Source organism: Monodon monoceros, unplaced genomic scaffold (genome assembly GCF_005190385.1).
Source record: "Monodon monoceros isolate NGI ecotype Baffin Bay Population unplaced genomic scaffold, NGI_Narwhal_1 Super_Scaffold_12, whole genome shotgun sequence".
In the NCBI taxonomy this organism is placed as follows: Eukaryota; Metazoa; Chordata; class Mammalia; order Artiodactyla; family Monodontidae; genus Monodon; species Monodon monoceros.
The window spans coordinates 136202879-136220002 of record NW_021703768.1 but is presented as its reverse complement, the minus strand read 5'-3'; the positions used below and the strand labels follow the sequence as shown (position 1 = coordinate 136220002).

Below are 17124 nucleotides of genomic sequence, written 5' to 3'. Positions count from 1 at the left end.
CTCTACCATAGTGGGAGAGATAGAAGGAGTGTGGGTCGCATGAGAAAGTCACTTAGTATCGTTTCAGATAGGAATAGAAGGATATGAAAACAAACAATCCACCAACAAATATTTAACCGATTGAGTCTCTTGCTGCCAGTGATCAAGTACTGTGGCACTTGGGTCAAGCTCTGTATTTTTCTCTAATTTGAAATGCTTTGTAACTTGAGAAATTGTAAAATGCCAAGGTAAAACCCAAATAAAGTTTGTAGTTTAATTAATTGTAGTGTACGGACACTAATTTGTCATTTTGACAAATGTACCCTGGTTTTGTAACGTTAGGAGAATCTCGGGTGAAGGAAATCTCTGTACTATCTTTGCAACTCTTCTGTAAACCTAAAATTATTCCAAAATCAAAAGTTTATTTTCAAACAAACAATCACAGGGCAATCACAGATGTCTAAAATTATAGGAATAAACATAAATGGCTCACACTGACATAGAAAAACCAAAAGCCATTTGTCCAGCCTATACATTAGGGAACTGATGTCAGCTCTACCGCTGATTATTTTTGTGACCTTAAGCACGTCACCTAACCTCTCTTCTTTTTATTTATGATTCCAGAGAAAAAGGGCAATCAGATTGATCTGCAAAATATGGAAAAGTTCAGAATTATCCACAGCCATACCCTCCAAGGCATGATTTCAACAAATATGAAAATTCAGTAGCAGCAGATTTACTTCTGCACATCTAGTCGACCCAGGCAATTTCAGTTCTGGTATATGCAAATATCACGTCATTTCTAACAGAACAAGGAACTAAAGAGGAAGAAGATGGTACATTGGAAGTAGAGATGGGAGTGACATAATACTGAAAGATAAAGAATACTGAAAGCATGAGAATTGCGATCTTAGAACCGCACCCTGGGCCTGTAGGGAAAGCCTTTGCTGAGAGGTATGAGAGCATTTTGTTACAAGCACTTTGATCAGAATTCCTTCTGAGCAGAGTGAAGGACATGTAACACTGTGTTATGGGAAGGTAGTTTCAGAAGCACGTCCCCAATAATTTGCCCATCTCAAAAATCCAGTCATTCAGAGTCTCTGAGATCTGAGGAGCCAGAAATCAAAAGCTCTGAGCCATAACTCAACAATGTTGTTTTCATGCTTCATAACAGATGCTAGTGACAAACAAAATTAATTTCAAGTTTCTCGTGTTAGCTGAGGCAAGCATTAAAATGTTCCAGGGAGCAGATTCTGAGTGAAATTGTGCCATACCTATGGTTATTTTAAAAGATAAATGTCATTGATATTGACATGCTACCTTGATTGCTTTGTTCAAAATATTTTTTATTACACTCTCAAACTTGGTCGCAAGGAAGAAGAACTTCTACTATGAGTTCTGAAGTTCCTTAACCACAGGTTCTCCTAAAGGGGCATATTGAGGAACTTAACACCTACAGCTGGGGAGAACCAGTATAATACAGACTCAGTCTACCTCAAAGGATTATTTGGAGGGTAGTGTGGAATATAGTCATACCTCATTTTATTGCACTTCTCAGATACTGCGTTTTTTACAGATTGAAGGTTTGTGGCACATCTGCTTCGAGCGAGTCTACCGATGCCACTTTTCCAATGGCATTTGCTCACTTCGTGTCTCTGTGTCACATTTTGGTAATTCTCCCAATATCTCAAACCTTTTCATTACAGTTCATTATGGTGACCTGTGATCAGTGATCTTTTATGTTACTATTGTATTTGTTTTGGGGCGCCACGAACCACACCCATATAAGACATTGAACTTGATTGTTACTACATAAACTTAGTTGATAAAGCAGTGGCAGGACTTGAGAGGACAGACTCCAGTTTTGAAAGACGTTCTACTGCGGGTAAAATGCTATCAAGCAGCACTTCATGCTACAGAGAAATCGTGTGCAGCAAACTTCATTGTTCTTTTTAAGAAACTTGTACAGCCACCCTAACTTTCAGCAAGCACGACCCTGATCGGTCAGCAGCCATCGACATAATGCTCTTGCATATTTAATAGACTACAGTGTAGTACAAACATAACTTCAAATGCCCTGGGAAACCAAAAAATTCATGTGACTCACTTTATTTTGCAACATTCACTTTATTGTGGTGATCTGGAACTGAACCTGTAATATCTCTAAGGGTATGCTTGTAATAGAGTTGAAGTTCTTTGAAATTTTTAAAAATAATATTGATATACACGTTTTTTATTCATCAGAGAAATCAAGCATGTCTTGGTGCCTATCATGGCACTGGGAAAGGAGGCGTAAAGTGCTGACTGCTCCCAGAAGACACTGGTGGGTAGAGTGGTGACTACCCTGTAGAAGCCCTCAATCCCAACAAGTACATAGGCTTAATATACAGAGCTAGGAGCTAAAACGGGATAAGGACAGGGTACTACGAGGCACACGAGTTGCCCCTCAATCATATATCAGGACAAAGGAAGGCTTTCTGGGGGAGGTAACATCTAAGTCCTAAAAAAAATGAATGGAAATTAGCTAGGTTTTGGGGGGATGGGAGCTAGGGAGTGCTGGTGGTGTTGGTTGTGACAGAGACAGGCACAAAAGGAAATAAAATAATTTCCTATGATCAGAATAGAGCATGAACGAGAGATTAACAAAAGATGAGCCTGGAAAGAGAGGCCATCGCTAGTTCACGGAGGGAAGGAGCTGTCAGTTATGTTAAAGTTTTGTTCCTTATCCTGTCTGAGGGAAACTGAAGCCAGAATGGGTTTTTTTTTGTTTTAATAAATTTATTTATTTTTTTGTTGCATTGGGGGTTCGTTGCTGTACGCAGGCTTTCTCTAGTTGCGGCGAGCGGGGGGCTACTCTTTGTTTTGGTGCGCGGGCTTCTCATTGCGGTGGCTTCTCTTGTGGCAGAGCACGGCCTCTAGGCACACGGGCTTCAGTAGTTGCAGTGCGTGGGCTCAGTAGTTGCGGCCAGCAGGCTCTAGTGTGTGGGATCAGTAATCGTGGTGCACGGGCTTAGCTGCTCCGTGGCATGTGGGATCTTCTCGAACCAGGGCTCGAACCCATGTCCCATGCATTGGCAGGTGGATTCTTAACCACTGCACCACCAGGGAAGTCCCCAGAATGGGTTTTGAGCAAGGTTATGACATAAATGGATGGACAATTTGATGACGTCTTTCTGACTTTACTGTGGAAAAACAGATTGGGGAGCGGGGTTGGAAGCAGAAGGACAAACTATGAAACTGTTCAAGTAATCAAGGCAAGAGATGCGAGTGGCCTGGACTGGGGTGGTGGCAGTGGGCCCAGAAAAGAGTCAACAGAACTGACAGATATGTAGAGGTTACAATAAACAGGACTTGGTAACTGATTGGATACACTGGATGAGAGAAGAATCAAAAGCTTGGGCAACTGAAAGGGTAGCATTGCCATTCCATGGAGATAGGAAAGAGAGGGTAATAGCAGATGTAGGAGTAAAGATAATGAGTTTACTTGGAGGCAAACTGAGTTTGATATTCTTAAGAGATGTCCAAGTGGCGATGTCCAATCGAAAGTTGGATCTTTCCTGAAATTTCTCTCCACTTTGAGAATAGAAGTTTGGAACATATGGAGGCCTTTTGAGAACCTTGTTATTAATATATTAATCTAATAAAAGAGGAGAAATAAAAATGAGAGAGTAAGTTATTTCTTTGGAAATAAGAGAATGTTCAGTCCAAAGTACGTGTGAGAGAGTAACTCAACCAAAATGGTTGGATGAAAAAGCTGCATTTCTGAAAAGAGAAAAGATCAGCCACTTAGCAATTATGTGCTGTGAGGTCATTTACCTTTTATGGAAAGGCTGGCATGTGGGGAGGAAATAATCTGCCCTCTGGCAATATCCCTCATCAGGGGCACTCATCCCCTTGATTTCAGAAAAGTCAGAGTGAATTAAAGCTGAAGTGAAAGTGTGAGAGACATACATGGGCCTTCACCATTACCTGGTCCAATTCCTTCCTTTTATAGAGAAAGGAACTAAGACAAGACCCAGAGAGTGTGACTGACCTGCCCATGGTCACACAGCTGGTCAGTGGGATGTGTAAGCCAGATGTCAGCTTGGTGTCTTATTCTGCCCTTTAAAATCCAGATGAGATCAACCTGAGCCCCCATCCCATATCCTATGGAAGACCCCATGCCACCACTTCCCCTGCCCCCAACTTCTGTGAATGCCTGTGGGACTGACGTTTCTCCCAGTCATCTCTGGTTCTCATTCCCAGCATTGGCCAAATTTCTCACTCTCTACTCTTTCTTGTGGCTCTTCTTTTAGCTTCTCCCACTGGCATTGAGCCAAATATGGGGACACCTCCTTCTTGACTTTTAGACCTCTACCCCCAATCAAGCGGTACCAATCAGACAAGGCCACTCTGTGTTGTAAAGTTTTACTAACAATTTTAAAGTAACATGGATGGATATTACATTATAATATCATACATATTTGTAAGTAAATATTGTTTAAAGTGCCATTTATACCATGGAATATTATTCAGCCATAAAGAAATAAGGAAATCTTATCATTTGTAACAACATGGATGTATCCTAAGGATGGATTATGCTAAGCGAAATAAGCCAGACAGAGACAAATGCTGTATGATCTCACTTATATGTGGAATATAAAACAAACAAAAAACAAGTTCATAGATACAGAGAACAGATTAGTAGTTGCTAGAGGTGGGTGTGGGCGGTGAAACGTGTGAAGAGAGTCAAAAGGTACAAACTTCCAGTCATAAAATTAAGTCATGTGTAGTGTACAACATGGCGACTATAGTTAATAATGATTTGAAAGTTACTATGAGAGTGGATCTTAACAGTTCTCATCACAAGAAAAAAAAATTTTGTTACTGTATATGGTGACAGGTATTAACTAGACTTCTTGTGCCAATCATTTGCGAAGTATACAATTATAGAATAACTACGCTATACACCTGAAACTTATATAATGTTATATGTCCATTATACCTCAATTTTAAAAAATAGCCCCTCTGCCCTTTTTTGACAACACAAGCACCAACCTGCTCCCATCTTAATCTCATTTCTCATGCTTTTGGCAACTGATTCTCTCCCGTTCCCTTTCCTGTTTCCTCTTCCCCTTAATTCTTGTCCCCTTGCCATTCATCCCACGTACTAACCAGAGGATATTCCCTCCCTAGAGAAACTCTGGAGGTACCTGCTAAAATATCCATTTTTCTCACCCCACTTAACAAATCTGGTCCTACGCTCTTTGCACTAAGCCAGGTGACTCGTCCATCTGACCTTGTAGAAAGCTCCTCCCAAATTTCCCAGGTCCTGCTCCCTGCCTGTCCCCACCTCAGGCTTTCCTGGGCTTGTTAGTCAGCATGAAACTCACATAAGCACGCATATGTTTTGAGTGACGTGAACTGAGCCTGTCAGTGTATACTATTGTCTTTTAATTGCTTTCAGCCCTGCAGACTTTGAACAACTTTCTTCACCCTGCAGCTCAGCACTGATTTATTCAGCTTCTGCAAGCAATTTATTCACTTTTAATTAGACCCAACTTATTATTTTGTCAGTAAAACAAACCAAAAGAATCTATAGAACAACTTTTAAGTGAAATCACATTTCTGCCTGGAGGGATATAAAAAATGAAATTGCGCATCTCATTTTACCTGCCTGTTACAAAGACAGGATTGCCCAGATTGTCTTTTTATTTCCCAAGACCTTTTGTCTTTCATTAAGGAAAAGACTTGGGAAATCAGGCTTGGAGTAGAGGGGAGAAAATGGGAAAAGGTCATTTTCAATAGAGAGCAGATATGTGAGCGCATAAGGCAGGGCCTCTCCAGGTTGGTTCTTTGGCAACCCCTGCCATAGAATATCTGGGAACTGGTTAAGAGAGCAGATTCCCCCACCCTAGCCCTGGGCTTTCTGACTAGTAGGTCTGAGAGGTGGGGACAACAAATGGGGCTTCTCACTTGCCTATTCTTATACTTTCTGGACCCACGCCTGCTTCTGGACCAATACCCAAGCCCTCATATTCACTAATTGGCCACTTCTGCTTCCCCGGGAACTTGCCTCATCCTTCCTAGTCATCCAGGCTTTCTTCCATCTCTGACAACCACCACTCCTTGATGTCTACATTTATTCAATTCCCCACTGATAGCCTATCCAGTTACCTTTCCTGTGTATACATCTCAGTCTACAATTATTTTGTTAGGTCAGGAACTGTGCATTACAGATCAGTCTCTCGGCCAAACATCCTGCGTGTAGTCCTGGGCTCCCTTTACTACACCAGTGTTTCCAACCTTTCAGAGCCCAAAGATCTCTTTTGTCATCAAAGAATTTTACAACCTCCACCTGGAATTTGCTATAATTTTAATTGAAAAATGCACAGCAGCTGAATCCGATTGTGTATTTGGTAATGACTTTATACAAATTTACAATATATCTATCTTAAAAGTATCTGCCACACTTTAAAACAGGGGCTCTCATATGTAGGCAGCATATAATGTGTTCCATCTACAGACTGTGCCAGGAGCACATGGGAATTCTCTGACCTCTTGCTGTCAGCGGTCTACCTCAAGGGCAATGTTGAAGGGCCAGAGTTTAGGAGCTACTCTCTTGGCCTCAAATTTGAAGTAGGACACGCAAGTAGAAGGTGTCAGGGTATTTGGAAAATGTAAACTCTTCCTTCAGCTAACGGCAATAATGACGTTCTGACCATGTCCTGTCGTCATGCTGCCACGTTACTCCAGTAGCACTCACTGGATTAATCTGTTGTTTAACTCTCTGAAGAAACGTCTTTTAATCTGCGACCTGGCAGAGACAACCAATACCCACCAAAGATTCTGTGTGCTTCCCATGTAGCCCAGCCTCCCTTGCAGTTAGGATGAGGCCAGGTAACTGATTCTGGCCACTTGACTATGAGCAAGGTAATGTTATTCACTTCTGGGTCCTTGTCATGGTTATATTTAAAGCCACGTGTCGAGATCATGGGGTGGAGGGAGCCTGGATCCCTGAGTCACTGGATGGAGGTGAATTACTCGGACCTGTAAACTCTTCGTAGGTTGTGCTAAACCACTGAGATTTGGAGCCTTATTTGTTTCACAGCCTAGCCTAGCTTAAAAGTGAAAAAAGAGCTTTTAAGGAAAGGAACTACTAAATGCCTAGATCCATGCTCCAGGAAAAAGAGAGAGAGAGAGAGAGGGAGAGCTTGGAGTGTTTGAGAATATTGAGCAGCAAGGAAAGAGGTAGGCAGGAGCTGCATCGTATAAAGAAATGTAGGCCACAGTGAGAAGTCTCGATTTTGTACAAAGGCAATCAATCATAAAGAGCATTAATAAGAGAACTGACATGATCTAACTTACACTTTAGAAAAATAACCCTGGCTGCTATGTGAAGGCTAGATTGGAAAGGGAACAAGCAAGGATGTAGGAACCAGTTAAAAGTTTGTTGCAGTCATCCAAGACAAGAGATGCTAATGTCTTTTTTAAAATGGAAGCAGTAGAAATGTTGAGAAACTGATGGATTTGAAGAATATTCAGAAGACAAAAATGGATAGAACACAAAGATAGATTGTCTGTATCAAATGAAGGAGGGATCAAAGGTAATGACTAGGTCATTTGGGTAACTGGAGATGCTATTCATAGAAATAAGGACTACCGGAGCCAAAGTGAATTTTGGAGAGAATCCAGGAGGTCTAGAAATGATAAAGTTGAGATACTCAGCAAAGAAGTAGAGATGGCAGGTAGGCAGTGCGATTACCTCTGTCCAATACTCCATGAGTGAGGTTTGAGCTCCAAATACACTGAATGGGAGATAAGCTTGCTGGATCACTGGTGGTGCCCTAAATGCTAATGAACTCGGAGGATAATGACATTTAACATGGCAGAAATATCTTTTCATCTGTTTAAAAAATAGTTGTCCTTGAAAATCTGTTGGGGTAAGTCTTTTATGGACCGAGGAGCTAAGAGAAAATCAATTGGGTAAAAAACATTAACTAGACTCGTGATGGACACTGAGTGTGGCATGCTGATAATACGTTAAGTTTTATAAAAATCTACCTTTTGATCGCTCCTTTCCCACAAAGGTCCTATAGGATTTCATTTGTCAGGTATTTTCATTCTCTTCTACAGAACTGCATCCTTTGGTTAATTTTATTTAAGGTGATTGCTGTTTCGTTCTCACTCTCCCCACACCTTTCACACTACTCCCACTTTCACCAACCTCTAAAAGCAGCCATCCTCACCCCACCCTGTGCAAGGGCCTGCAGACTCGGTTCTTATTCAGTATTTCTTCCTCTCTAGAGGAAGGCAGCATCTGGCATCCTAATTATAGAACACGTTTTGTGGTCTGTGAATGAGGCACAATCACAGCTTTTGCCCTTCCCTTTGGGAAGGACAGAGCACCGTCTAGTACTTACAGGAGCTGATGGCACATAGCAGCTCTATGTAGACTCCTGTACTGAATTCAAGGCCAATGGAGACTCTGAAGTTGAGGCATCCACAAGGCTTCTGCCCGAGCTGAACTCTACTGCAGGATAAGGTCTCCCCTTTGACCATTCCTTTCTCATGAAGCCTTACTGAACTTTCCTGGACGGGTCCCAGAACTAGAAACCTTAGTGAGCGGCTCTCAAACTATGATTTCTGTTTTCTGGCCTGCAACCAAAGACATTTCTTTGAATCTAAGACGCTATCAATTTAATAATGTTGTGAAGAAGCCTGCCGGCTAGCTCAGTTGGTAGAGCATGAGACTCTTAGTAATGTTATGAGGGTTAAAAAAAAAAAAGAAACATTACTGTATCAATAATGTGACATATCCTAGGTTCAAAACAAATGTGAAAAAAAAAGTTGGACTTGCCTGGTAGCACAGTGGTTTAGAATCCTCCTGCCAATGCAGGGGACACAGGTTCAATCCCTGGTCCAGGAAGATCCCACATGCCACAGAGCAACTAAGCCTGTAAGTCACAACTACTGAGCCTATACTCTAGAGCCCGCGAGCCACAACTACTGAGCCTGCGTGCCACAACTACTGAAGCCTGCATGCCCAAAGCCCATGCTCCACAATAAGAGAAGCCACTGCAATGAGAAGCCCACGCCCACAACAAAAGTTAGCCCCTGCTCACCTCAACTAGGAAAAGCCCATGCGCAGCAGCAAAGACCCAACACAGCCAAATGAATTTAAAAAAAAAAAAAAAAAAAAGGTATACCTCAGATTCTAGCAAATATAGGTTTTCCTGAAATGGAGTAGGAAGAAATGACAGGTTCTACAGAGAAATTACTCTATTTCCCTTATTTGTGTTTCTTCATCTGTAAAATGAGTATGGGTAAAATAGGTAAAAGACTACACAAACGTGAGGGCCATTTCCTTAAGCAAATCCAATCAACATAAATGGAAAAAGCAAAATGAATAAGAAACTGATGATAAGATTGTTTTATTGCAAATCTTTCCTTGATCTAGTAAAATGCTCGGGGAATGGATAGGAATGTGGTCACTGGACTTTTGCTTTAATTCAGGGTTGATGAAAAACCTTTTGTTGCTGTTGCCTCTGCTGTTCTGAAACTTCTGTGAGAAGCAAACAAAAATCTTACAAAACATGTTAGCAGTCTTTCCTGCAGTAGTTGGAAATACCTCAAATAATGAAAATGACTGATACTTTCTGGGTGATTGGTGATGTTTCTGAACCTGGTTTCCAGATAGCAAATAGAGTTATAGGTGGTCTAGGACAAATGTTGTAGTAACAGGCCAACAGTTTTAATAAAAGTCGGACCTGTTAGTGCCTATTAAAAAAAATAATGTGTGTCAAACTCCTAATTTCAGTTATCAGTACTTTAGCACAAAGCCAAAGTTGATTAAGCTTTTAAAAAGTGAGTTGACTTGAAATAAAATATACTGCGTTTAATAAAACAAATGTTATTAAGGTATAGCAAGAGTTGGAAAGATGACTCAAGAATGCTTGCAATTTGGGGAAAACTGATATAATTGATAGATTTGAGGACACACTAACCCCAGACTATTTCTTCTAAGGTGGTTATTGTTTAAATCAGTGTCTAACAGGAAATTGTTTTTGTAAGATTTACACATTTTGTCCTCAGGGTGGGGTGCTTTAAAAACCCCTGTGGTTAACCGAGGACGAAACTTTCTTAGATTCTAATTAATTCTAATATCAGGATAGTGTACTATTCTTCTAGAACCTAAGTGTAGATTAAACTTAATTTTATAGGGTCCCCCCGCTCCCACGGTCCTGACCAACTGATATCCTTTTCAGAGAACTGAAACCACTTTTTCCTGCTTTCTAGCCCGACTTGGGTCTTTCCATTTTTAAAGTCAACATGTTTGCTGTAGCCACAGGAAGCCTGCGAATGTGGCTTCTTCCTAGGTTGCTCACTTACATCCAGACACACACACACAATTTTATGCAGTTACTTCTCATCTCTTGATCTCAGCTCAGTGAACCCCACCTCCTCAGGGACGGGGTCACATCCCTCTGTCCTGCAATCACATTGCACCCTCTTCTCCTTTGTGGCACTTATCCTGACAAAGGTTCAATAAGTATTTTTTTGATTCAATGAATAACTGGTTAATTGACTCCTAACAATAAAAATGGAATTTGCTAAAGATGGGGTTTAGCTGAGTTCATTAAAATGTAAAAGCAAAGAACTAGGGTTAATTGAAAACGTGAGCCAGGCAGGATAGAGAAAGTTTGGAAATAAGAACAGAATTTCTTAGCAAACTCTAATTAACCCAGTATTTTAGACTAATGGTCCACCGTATAGAAATACTCCCCACACACACCCCATCTAGGGGACATTCTGCCCAGTGGAAAAGTGATATTGGTGCCAGAGAGGATTACTGTCGCAAGCCAGAGGTGATCTGAGTGTTCATTAACAAAATAAGATAATCCCCAAGTTTATTGTTAGTGGAAGGTGCCATTTCAGGAAAATTAGAATGAGAGAGAGATTTTACAATCGGAAGGACCTTGGAGAGTTGCTTCAGATATGCCCCTCCCTTTCTGAAAACAGTAATAAACCACACCTCAGATAAAAGAATTGCACAATTCCCCTTTGTTTCCTGTTCTACTTTTGGAAAGAAGTGGCTTCTCTGGAGCAAAGGGGAAAGCAGTGGGTTACGGAGCTGCCTCCCCGTCTTGGTCCGTCCAGCCCATTCTCGTGTGCTTCACACGGCCTGGGGCCCACAGCTCTGCTCACTGCTTCCCTGCCCAACACCCTCCAGGACTTCTTACTCTCAGCATAATAAATAGCTCTAACAGGCCACCTCGCCCTTGCCTGCCTCTCCACCCTCACCTTTTGCTACTCTTTGTACCCTACTTCATGGCCTCTATAGAACAGTCCTATGAACTTTCTAGAACCAGTTCTTCTACCTGGAACACCCTTCCACAACCTCCTACCTAGCTAACTGTGTATATATACACATATGCATATATGTATACACACACATATACATACACACCATTGAAGTGTCTTGCCCCTTAACCCATAACTACTTTAGGATGGACTTCCTGCAAACGAGAGCAATTTCTTTCTTTTCTTTTTTTTTAGTATATATTGATCACCTGCTTTGTGAAATGTCGTATGTAAGCCGCTACAGGTAATACAAAAGACATGATATATGGCCCCTTCCTTCAGATTCTTTGTTTCAAATGACTAATGAAAAAGAGCTTATTTACTAAATTCATATATATTATTATTTAATTAAGTACTGACTAAATATAGCCAACTGCCTAAAAGGCTGGATCAGGTAATACATGTAAGCGCGGGGAGAAGAAGTAAGATTTCAATGCGCGCAGGAGTTAGGAAAGGACACTGAAGTCAACGTAAGGGAAAGCAGAGCTGAGATGGTTTACTGTTGACATCCTCTGAGTACCTACCTCTAACCATACTTAAATATAATCTAGCTAAATAAGTCAATCAGTTTCCTTCCTCCCCTTATTTTTCTTTAGCTTCTTCTTGCTGACCTCTTTGTTGCTTTTTATTTTTTATTAATTTTTATTGGAGTATACTTGCTTTACAATGTGGTGTTAGTTTCTGCTGTACAGCAAAGCGAATCAGCTGTACGTACACATACATCCCCTCTTTTTTGGATTTCCTTCCCATTTAGGTCACCACAGAGCACTGAGTAGAGTTCCCTGTGCTATGCAGTAGGTTCTCATTAGTTATCTATTTTATACATAGTACTGTATATATGTCAATCCCAATCTCCCCATTCATCCCACCCCACCCCCTTTCCCTCTTGGTTTCCATATGTTAGGAACAATTTCTTATATAACCACCATGTAATTATCATAATCAGAAGATTTAACATTATTAAGATCCTGTTTCTAATCCACATTTCATATTTAAATTTTTCCCATTGTCCAATAATGTCTTTTATACCTATTTTATCTCCCCCCCCCCGTCCAGGAGCCAATCCAGGATCACACATTACTCTTAGTTGTCATACCTTTTTAGTCTTTTTGAATCAGAAGCAGTTCCTCTGCTTTTCTTTGACCTTTGACATTTGAACAACCTAAGCCAGTGATTCTGTAGACCAGCCCCCAGGTTGAGATTTTTCAGTGTTTCCTTGTGACTACCACAGAAGTGACGTTCTCAGTATATCGTATCAGGAGACCCAACATATCCAGTTATCCCAAAATGGGTGATGTTTGCTTTGATCTCTTGGGTAAGGTCGTGTCTGCCACATTTCTCCACTACAAATGATTCGTTTTTCTTTTTCTTTAACCATTGTAATTAATAACTTGAAGGAAAGATACTTTGAAACTATGCAAATATTCAGTTCCTCATCAAACTTCATCTACTTGTTTGGCATCCACTTTATATCTGCTTTGCTTTTAAGTAAGCCCATTTTTCACTGTTAATAAAGAAAAGAAAAGAATATAATATGATAAGTGGACTTTCTCAATTGCCCCACCTAACATACCTGCATCTCCCGTGTCAATCCAGTCTTCCTTTGTGAAGACCTTATCACATAAAATTGACAGACATCTGATATGTATGGCATTAGCCAAGGCAAGATTTCTTGTTTGCATTTTCCACTCTATTCATGAATGATCTTTTCATTTCCTTTCCTTTCCTTTTATAATAATAATATTTTTAAAAAAGAATCCGTGAAAGGGGCATTTATTTTAAGAATGAGAAAGAAGATATACATTATTATTTCAGGCTTACCACATGTCATAATATTGCTTTTGTCTCGTTATGATGGGCGTCAGTAATTGCATTTACTTTTTTTCATGCTTGATACAAGGGCTCACTTAAGACTCTGAAGAGCTTCTTTCAGCCTTGGGGTCTGTGCATTAGAAATCATTTGGGTTCATTAAAGTCATGAGGAGAATTAGGGTAAGGGTCAGATCATAGGAGCATCAGGAAGGTAAAATATTACCATTTAAATGAGAAATGGAACTTCTCCTTTAGTGAATCACATTTTCAATGACAGATGGGGTTGCTCACTGTGAGATTAATCATGCCTGACATTTACTCATCCATTTATTCAAAAGAAAATCATCCTGCAAGCCTACTAGGTGAGAAGCAAACTATCTACAACTTCTAACCTTATAAAGTATGTATTTGAATTCATTCTACTGGGTCTCTAAGCAAGATTTGGCCAAAAGGAACCTTGAGAGCTTGCTTATAGGTTCTATTAAAAGAGCTCAGAAACTGGAATATCCTAGATAAAGCAGCCTCCTTCCTCCATCTAGGACTAAGGGCTCAGTTTCAGAAACCACCAAATGGAATGGCAAGAAAGAAAGGGGTCTCCAACCCTCACCCCCAGACAACCAGATCAGGAAAAGCCCACGGCGTTCATGGAACCGCATTCAGTGCAGTCCAGTCGCCTCAGGCCCAAATTTCCTAGGAAAGAGGCTTTCTCTTGTTTCACCAATCACTCTCACGTGAGGGTCTGACGACAAATGAGCGCCTCTGAAATATCATCGGTATCAGAAAACTTTAGAGCGAGGGAAAACCTAGAGAATAAACAGCTTTCCCTTTAAGACATGTCTCCACTTTTTATACTGTCCAATTTGTTCCTCACAAAAGGCTTGTGAAAAAAATTAGAGTAAGACTAAGTCTCCTCATACTCTGGTGAGGACACAACCCCAGAGAGGTGAAGGGGCAGTTTGGAGTCAGGAATGAACCAGAGCTAGAATTCTGAGCCCTGGGTTCACAGTCCTCCAGGCCACACTTTTGCCCCATCGAGGTCATCTACACCTTCTCCACACCATCCACCAGCTGAAATGCTTTCATGGCACTTATCAGAGTGTTAGTTGTATTTTATTTATATGATCATTTGCTTAATGCCTCTCACCCTAGAATGTATGAATTATAGGGATTGAACATATTTTTCTCACCTCGTGTGCCACAGTCTACCTTGGATGGTTGGGTGGACAAGTGGATGAGCCAATGTGCCACCCGTGTGTCGTAAACATATCCACACCTTGCGTTGACAAGCCTCATATTTCTCCTGACCATGGTGATTTCATGTCCTTTCTCAGATCGTAGCTTGCTGCCAGACATGGCCCTCTCAGTGGACTCGTCTTGGTACCGGTGGCAGTGGCGAGTCAGAGATGGCCTCCCACAGTCTCCATCAGAAGCCACACCACTGCTGTCCCCAGAGGAGGGGGCGCAGAACTACAACCTGGCACAGCAGCGGGTCGTGTTCCCCAACAATGACGTATTCCACCAGGATTGGGCCAAGGTCTCCAGGAGACACTCTGGCAACAGAATCTGCACCACCAAGTATACCCTCTTCACCTTCCTGCCCCAGAATCTCTTGGAGCAGTTTCACAGGTATACGACCGCTTGGCTGAACAGCACACGCTTTATAGCCGAGTATTTGCCACTCAGATGAACTCAGAAATGCTACCCTCTGGGCCAGATGCGTGTACCTTGAGAAGCTTTGTCACTCATTCATTCATTCAGTATTTATCAGATTCTACTCTGTGTTAAGTCATGTGTTGTGTATTAGAGATACATGAGCGAAAAGAAAAAGACACATTGTCCTGACTATATTGGCTAGTGAAAGAGACAGATATTAATTTTAGGAATTATGTAAATTGGTGTAAACTATAATTCAGATAGATACTTCCAAGGAGAAGGATATGGTGCTATTAGAGTGAGTACAAGAGCAATCGGGCCTAGTTAGGAAAGTCAAGGAAGACTTCTAGGAGGAAGTAACTGTGGAAGTCTAATATGAAAGAAGAGAATGTGTTAACTAGGTGGAAAGAGGCAGAGAGAAGTCAGAGAAGGGAGCCAGAAGAATGTTCTTTCAAACAGACCTTCATGTGCAAAGGCACTGTGGCAAGAGGGAGAAAGATGCACTTGGAAAACGTAAAAGTGCAAGCCACTCTTTTGAAATAATATATGCAAAATTATCTTTTAATTGTAAAGCAAAATATGCACCTAGACATTATCCTAAGTTTTGTAATTATTAGCACCTATCATTTATTGAGCAACTACTATACTCTGGAACCCTCCATTGCATACATAACAAATATTCATCCCATGTAATATTTATAGGAGCCCTTTAAAGTAGATAGTACTATCCCCATTTTAAATGGATTTGACTTTAAAGCCCTTACCATGATGTTCGAGGTGACACTGAAAGAGAATGTCATTTTTAGTTGGCAAGGGCTAATAGGGAAGCAGTAATGCGGCAAGTATATTTCTCTTCTCCACAGTTTTCATTCATACCTTGCTTGCCCCTTCCAGATGGGCTAACCTCTATTTCCTGTTCCTGGTGATTCTGAACTGGATGCCCTCCATGGAAGTCTTCCACAGGGAAATTACCATGTTACCGTTGGCCATTGTCCTGTTCATCACCATGGTCAAGGATGGCATAGAGGACTTCAAGAGACACCGCCTTGATAGAGAGATAAACTGCTCCAACATCCAGATATATGAAAGGTAAGGGAAATCATTCCTCTGTTTTCTCTGTGGCAAATAGATTATGCAAACTTATCAGTGTTTTCAAAAAATTGGTCTCTCTTCTCACATTAATTTTCTTCAATTCATTTAATTCAGTGATACTCAACCAGGGCAATTTTGCCCTGCAAGGAACTTCTGACAATGTCTGCAGACGTTTTTGGTTGCCATATCGGGAAGGAGGTTGCTACTGGCATTTAGTGAGTAAAAGCCAAGGATGATGCTAGACATCTTACAATATACGGGACAACCTTCCACAACAAAGAATTATGATCCAGCCCAAAACGTCAGTAGTGCTGAGATTTAGAAACCTTTAATTTAACTCATGTAAATGCCATAAGAGCAGGGTTGAAACCTCAAGAATTAAACTCTAAAATTGACTGAATCATCTCAGGAGACCAAGTTCAGGAACAGCTCTTTGGAGAGTGACAGGCAATGTCTCCCAAACAGGAAAATGTATACTGTTTTTAAAGCATCTGTGGCTCTTGGCTAAACCTCCTTGCTTTTAGAACTTAGCCAGGTAGGTTTTAGGACCCAGAGTTGGCACACCTGTTCTTGGTTGCCTGGGGTGGAAAAGGAAGCTACCTGTGGGTGACGTCTGCATTCCAACAGGTGGAGCCTCAACAAATAGAAGGAAGTGACCTGGTGGGTACACACCTGTTCTCTGCAAGCTCTTTCCTTGTCATACTTCTCCCCTAGAGTTTATACACCGGCTTTTTACTTTTAGTTTTCCTTTTGAAAGAAGAGAGAGATTTTCAGCAGACAAGGCGAGTAAAAGATGTCAGGAACATCACTCGCTGACAGCTGAACAACGGAACTGATCAGGGAAGAACCTCTTTTATGGGGAGCTCAAGTGTCCTGCTATGAGAATTAAAGAGACGGGATTGAGCAGAGATGAGAAAGGAAGGCAAGGAAAGGCTGAAAAGGAAAGAAGACAGGAAACGAGTGGTGGTCTCCAACCTGCCCTTTGAAGGACGGTCCCACAAAGAGAACCCCAACAGACATTACCATGGGAATCAAATTAAGACCAGCAAGTACACTCTGTTGTCCTTCATACCCAAGAACATCTTTGAGCAGCTACACCGGTTTGCCAATTTCTATTTTGTGGGCCTTGTGGTTCTGAATTTTATCCCCGTGGTCAATGCTTTCCAGCCTGAGGTGAGCATGATACCGATCTGTATCATCCTGACGGTCACTGCCATCAAGGATGCTTGGGAAGACCTCCGGAGG

At 41.3% G+C, this 17124-nt stretch overlaps 1 protein-coding gene across 1 annotated transcript in view; it reads left to right on the top strand.

The window, feature by feature from the left end:
• Nucleotides 1-17124, top strand: part of ATP10B (ATPase phospholipid transporting 10B (putative)) — a 223478-nt gene that overhangs the window by 86058 nt on the left and 120296 nt on the right. The window contains exons 2-3 of the mRNA XM_029216255.1: nucleotides 14466-14760; nucleotides 15682-15876. Coding sequence (XP_029072088.1) covers nucleotides 14486-14760; nucleotides 15682-15876 — 470 coding nt within the window. The 5' untranslated portion in view covers nucleotides 14466-14485. The remainder of the gene's footprint in view (nucleotides 1-14465; nucleotides 14761-15681; nucleotides 15877-17124) is intronic.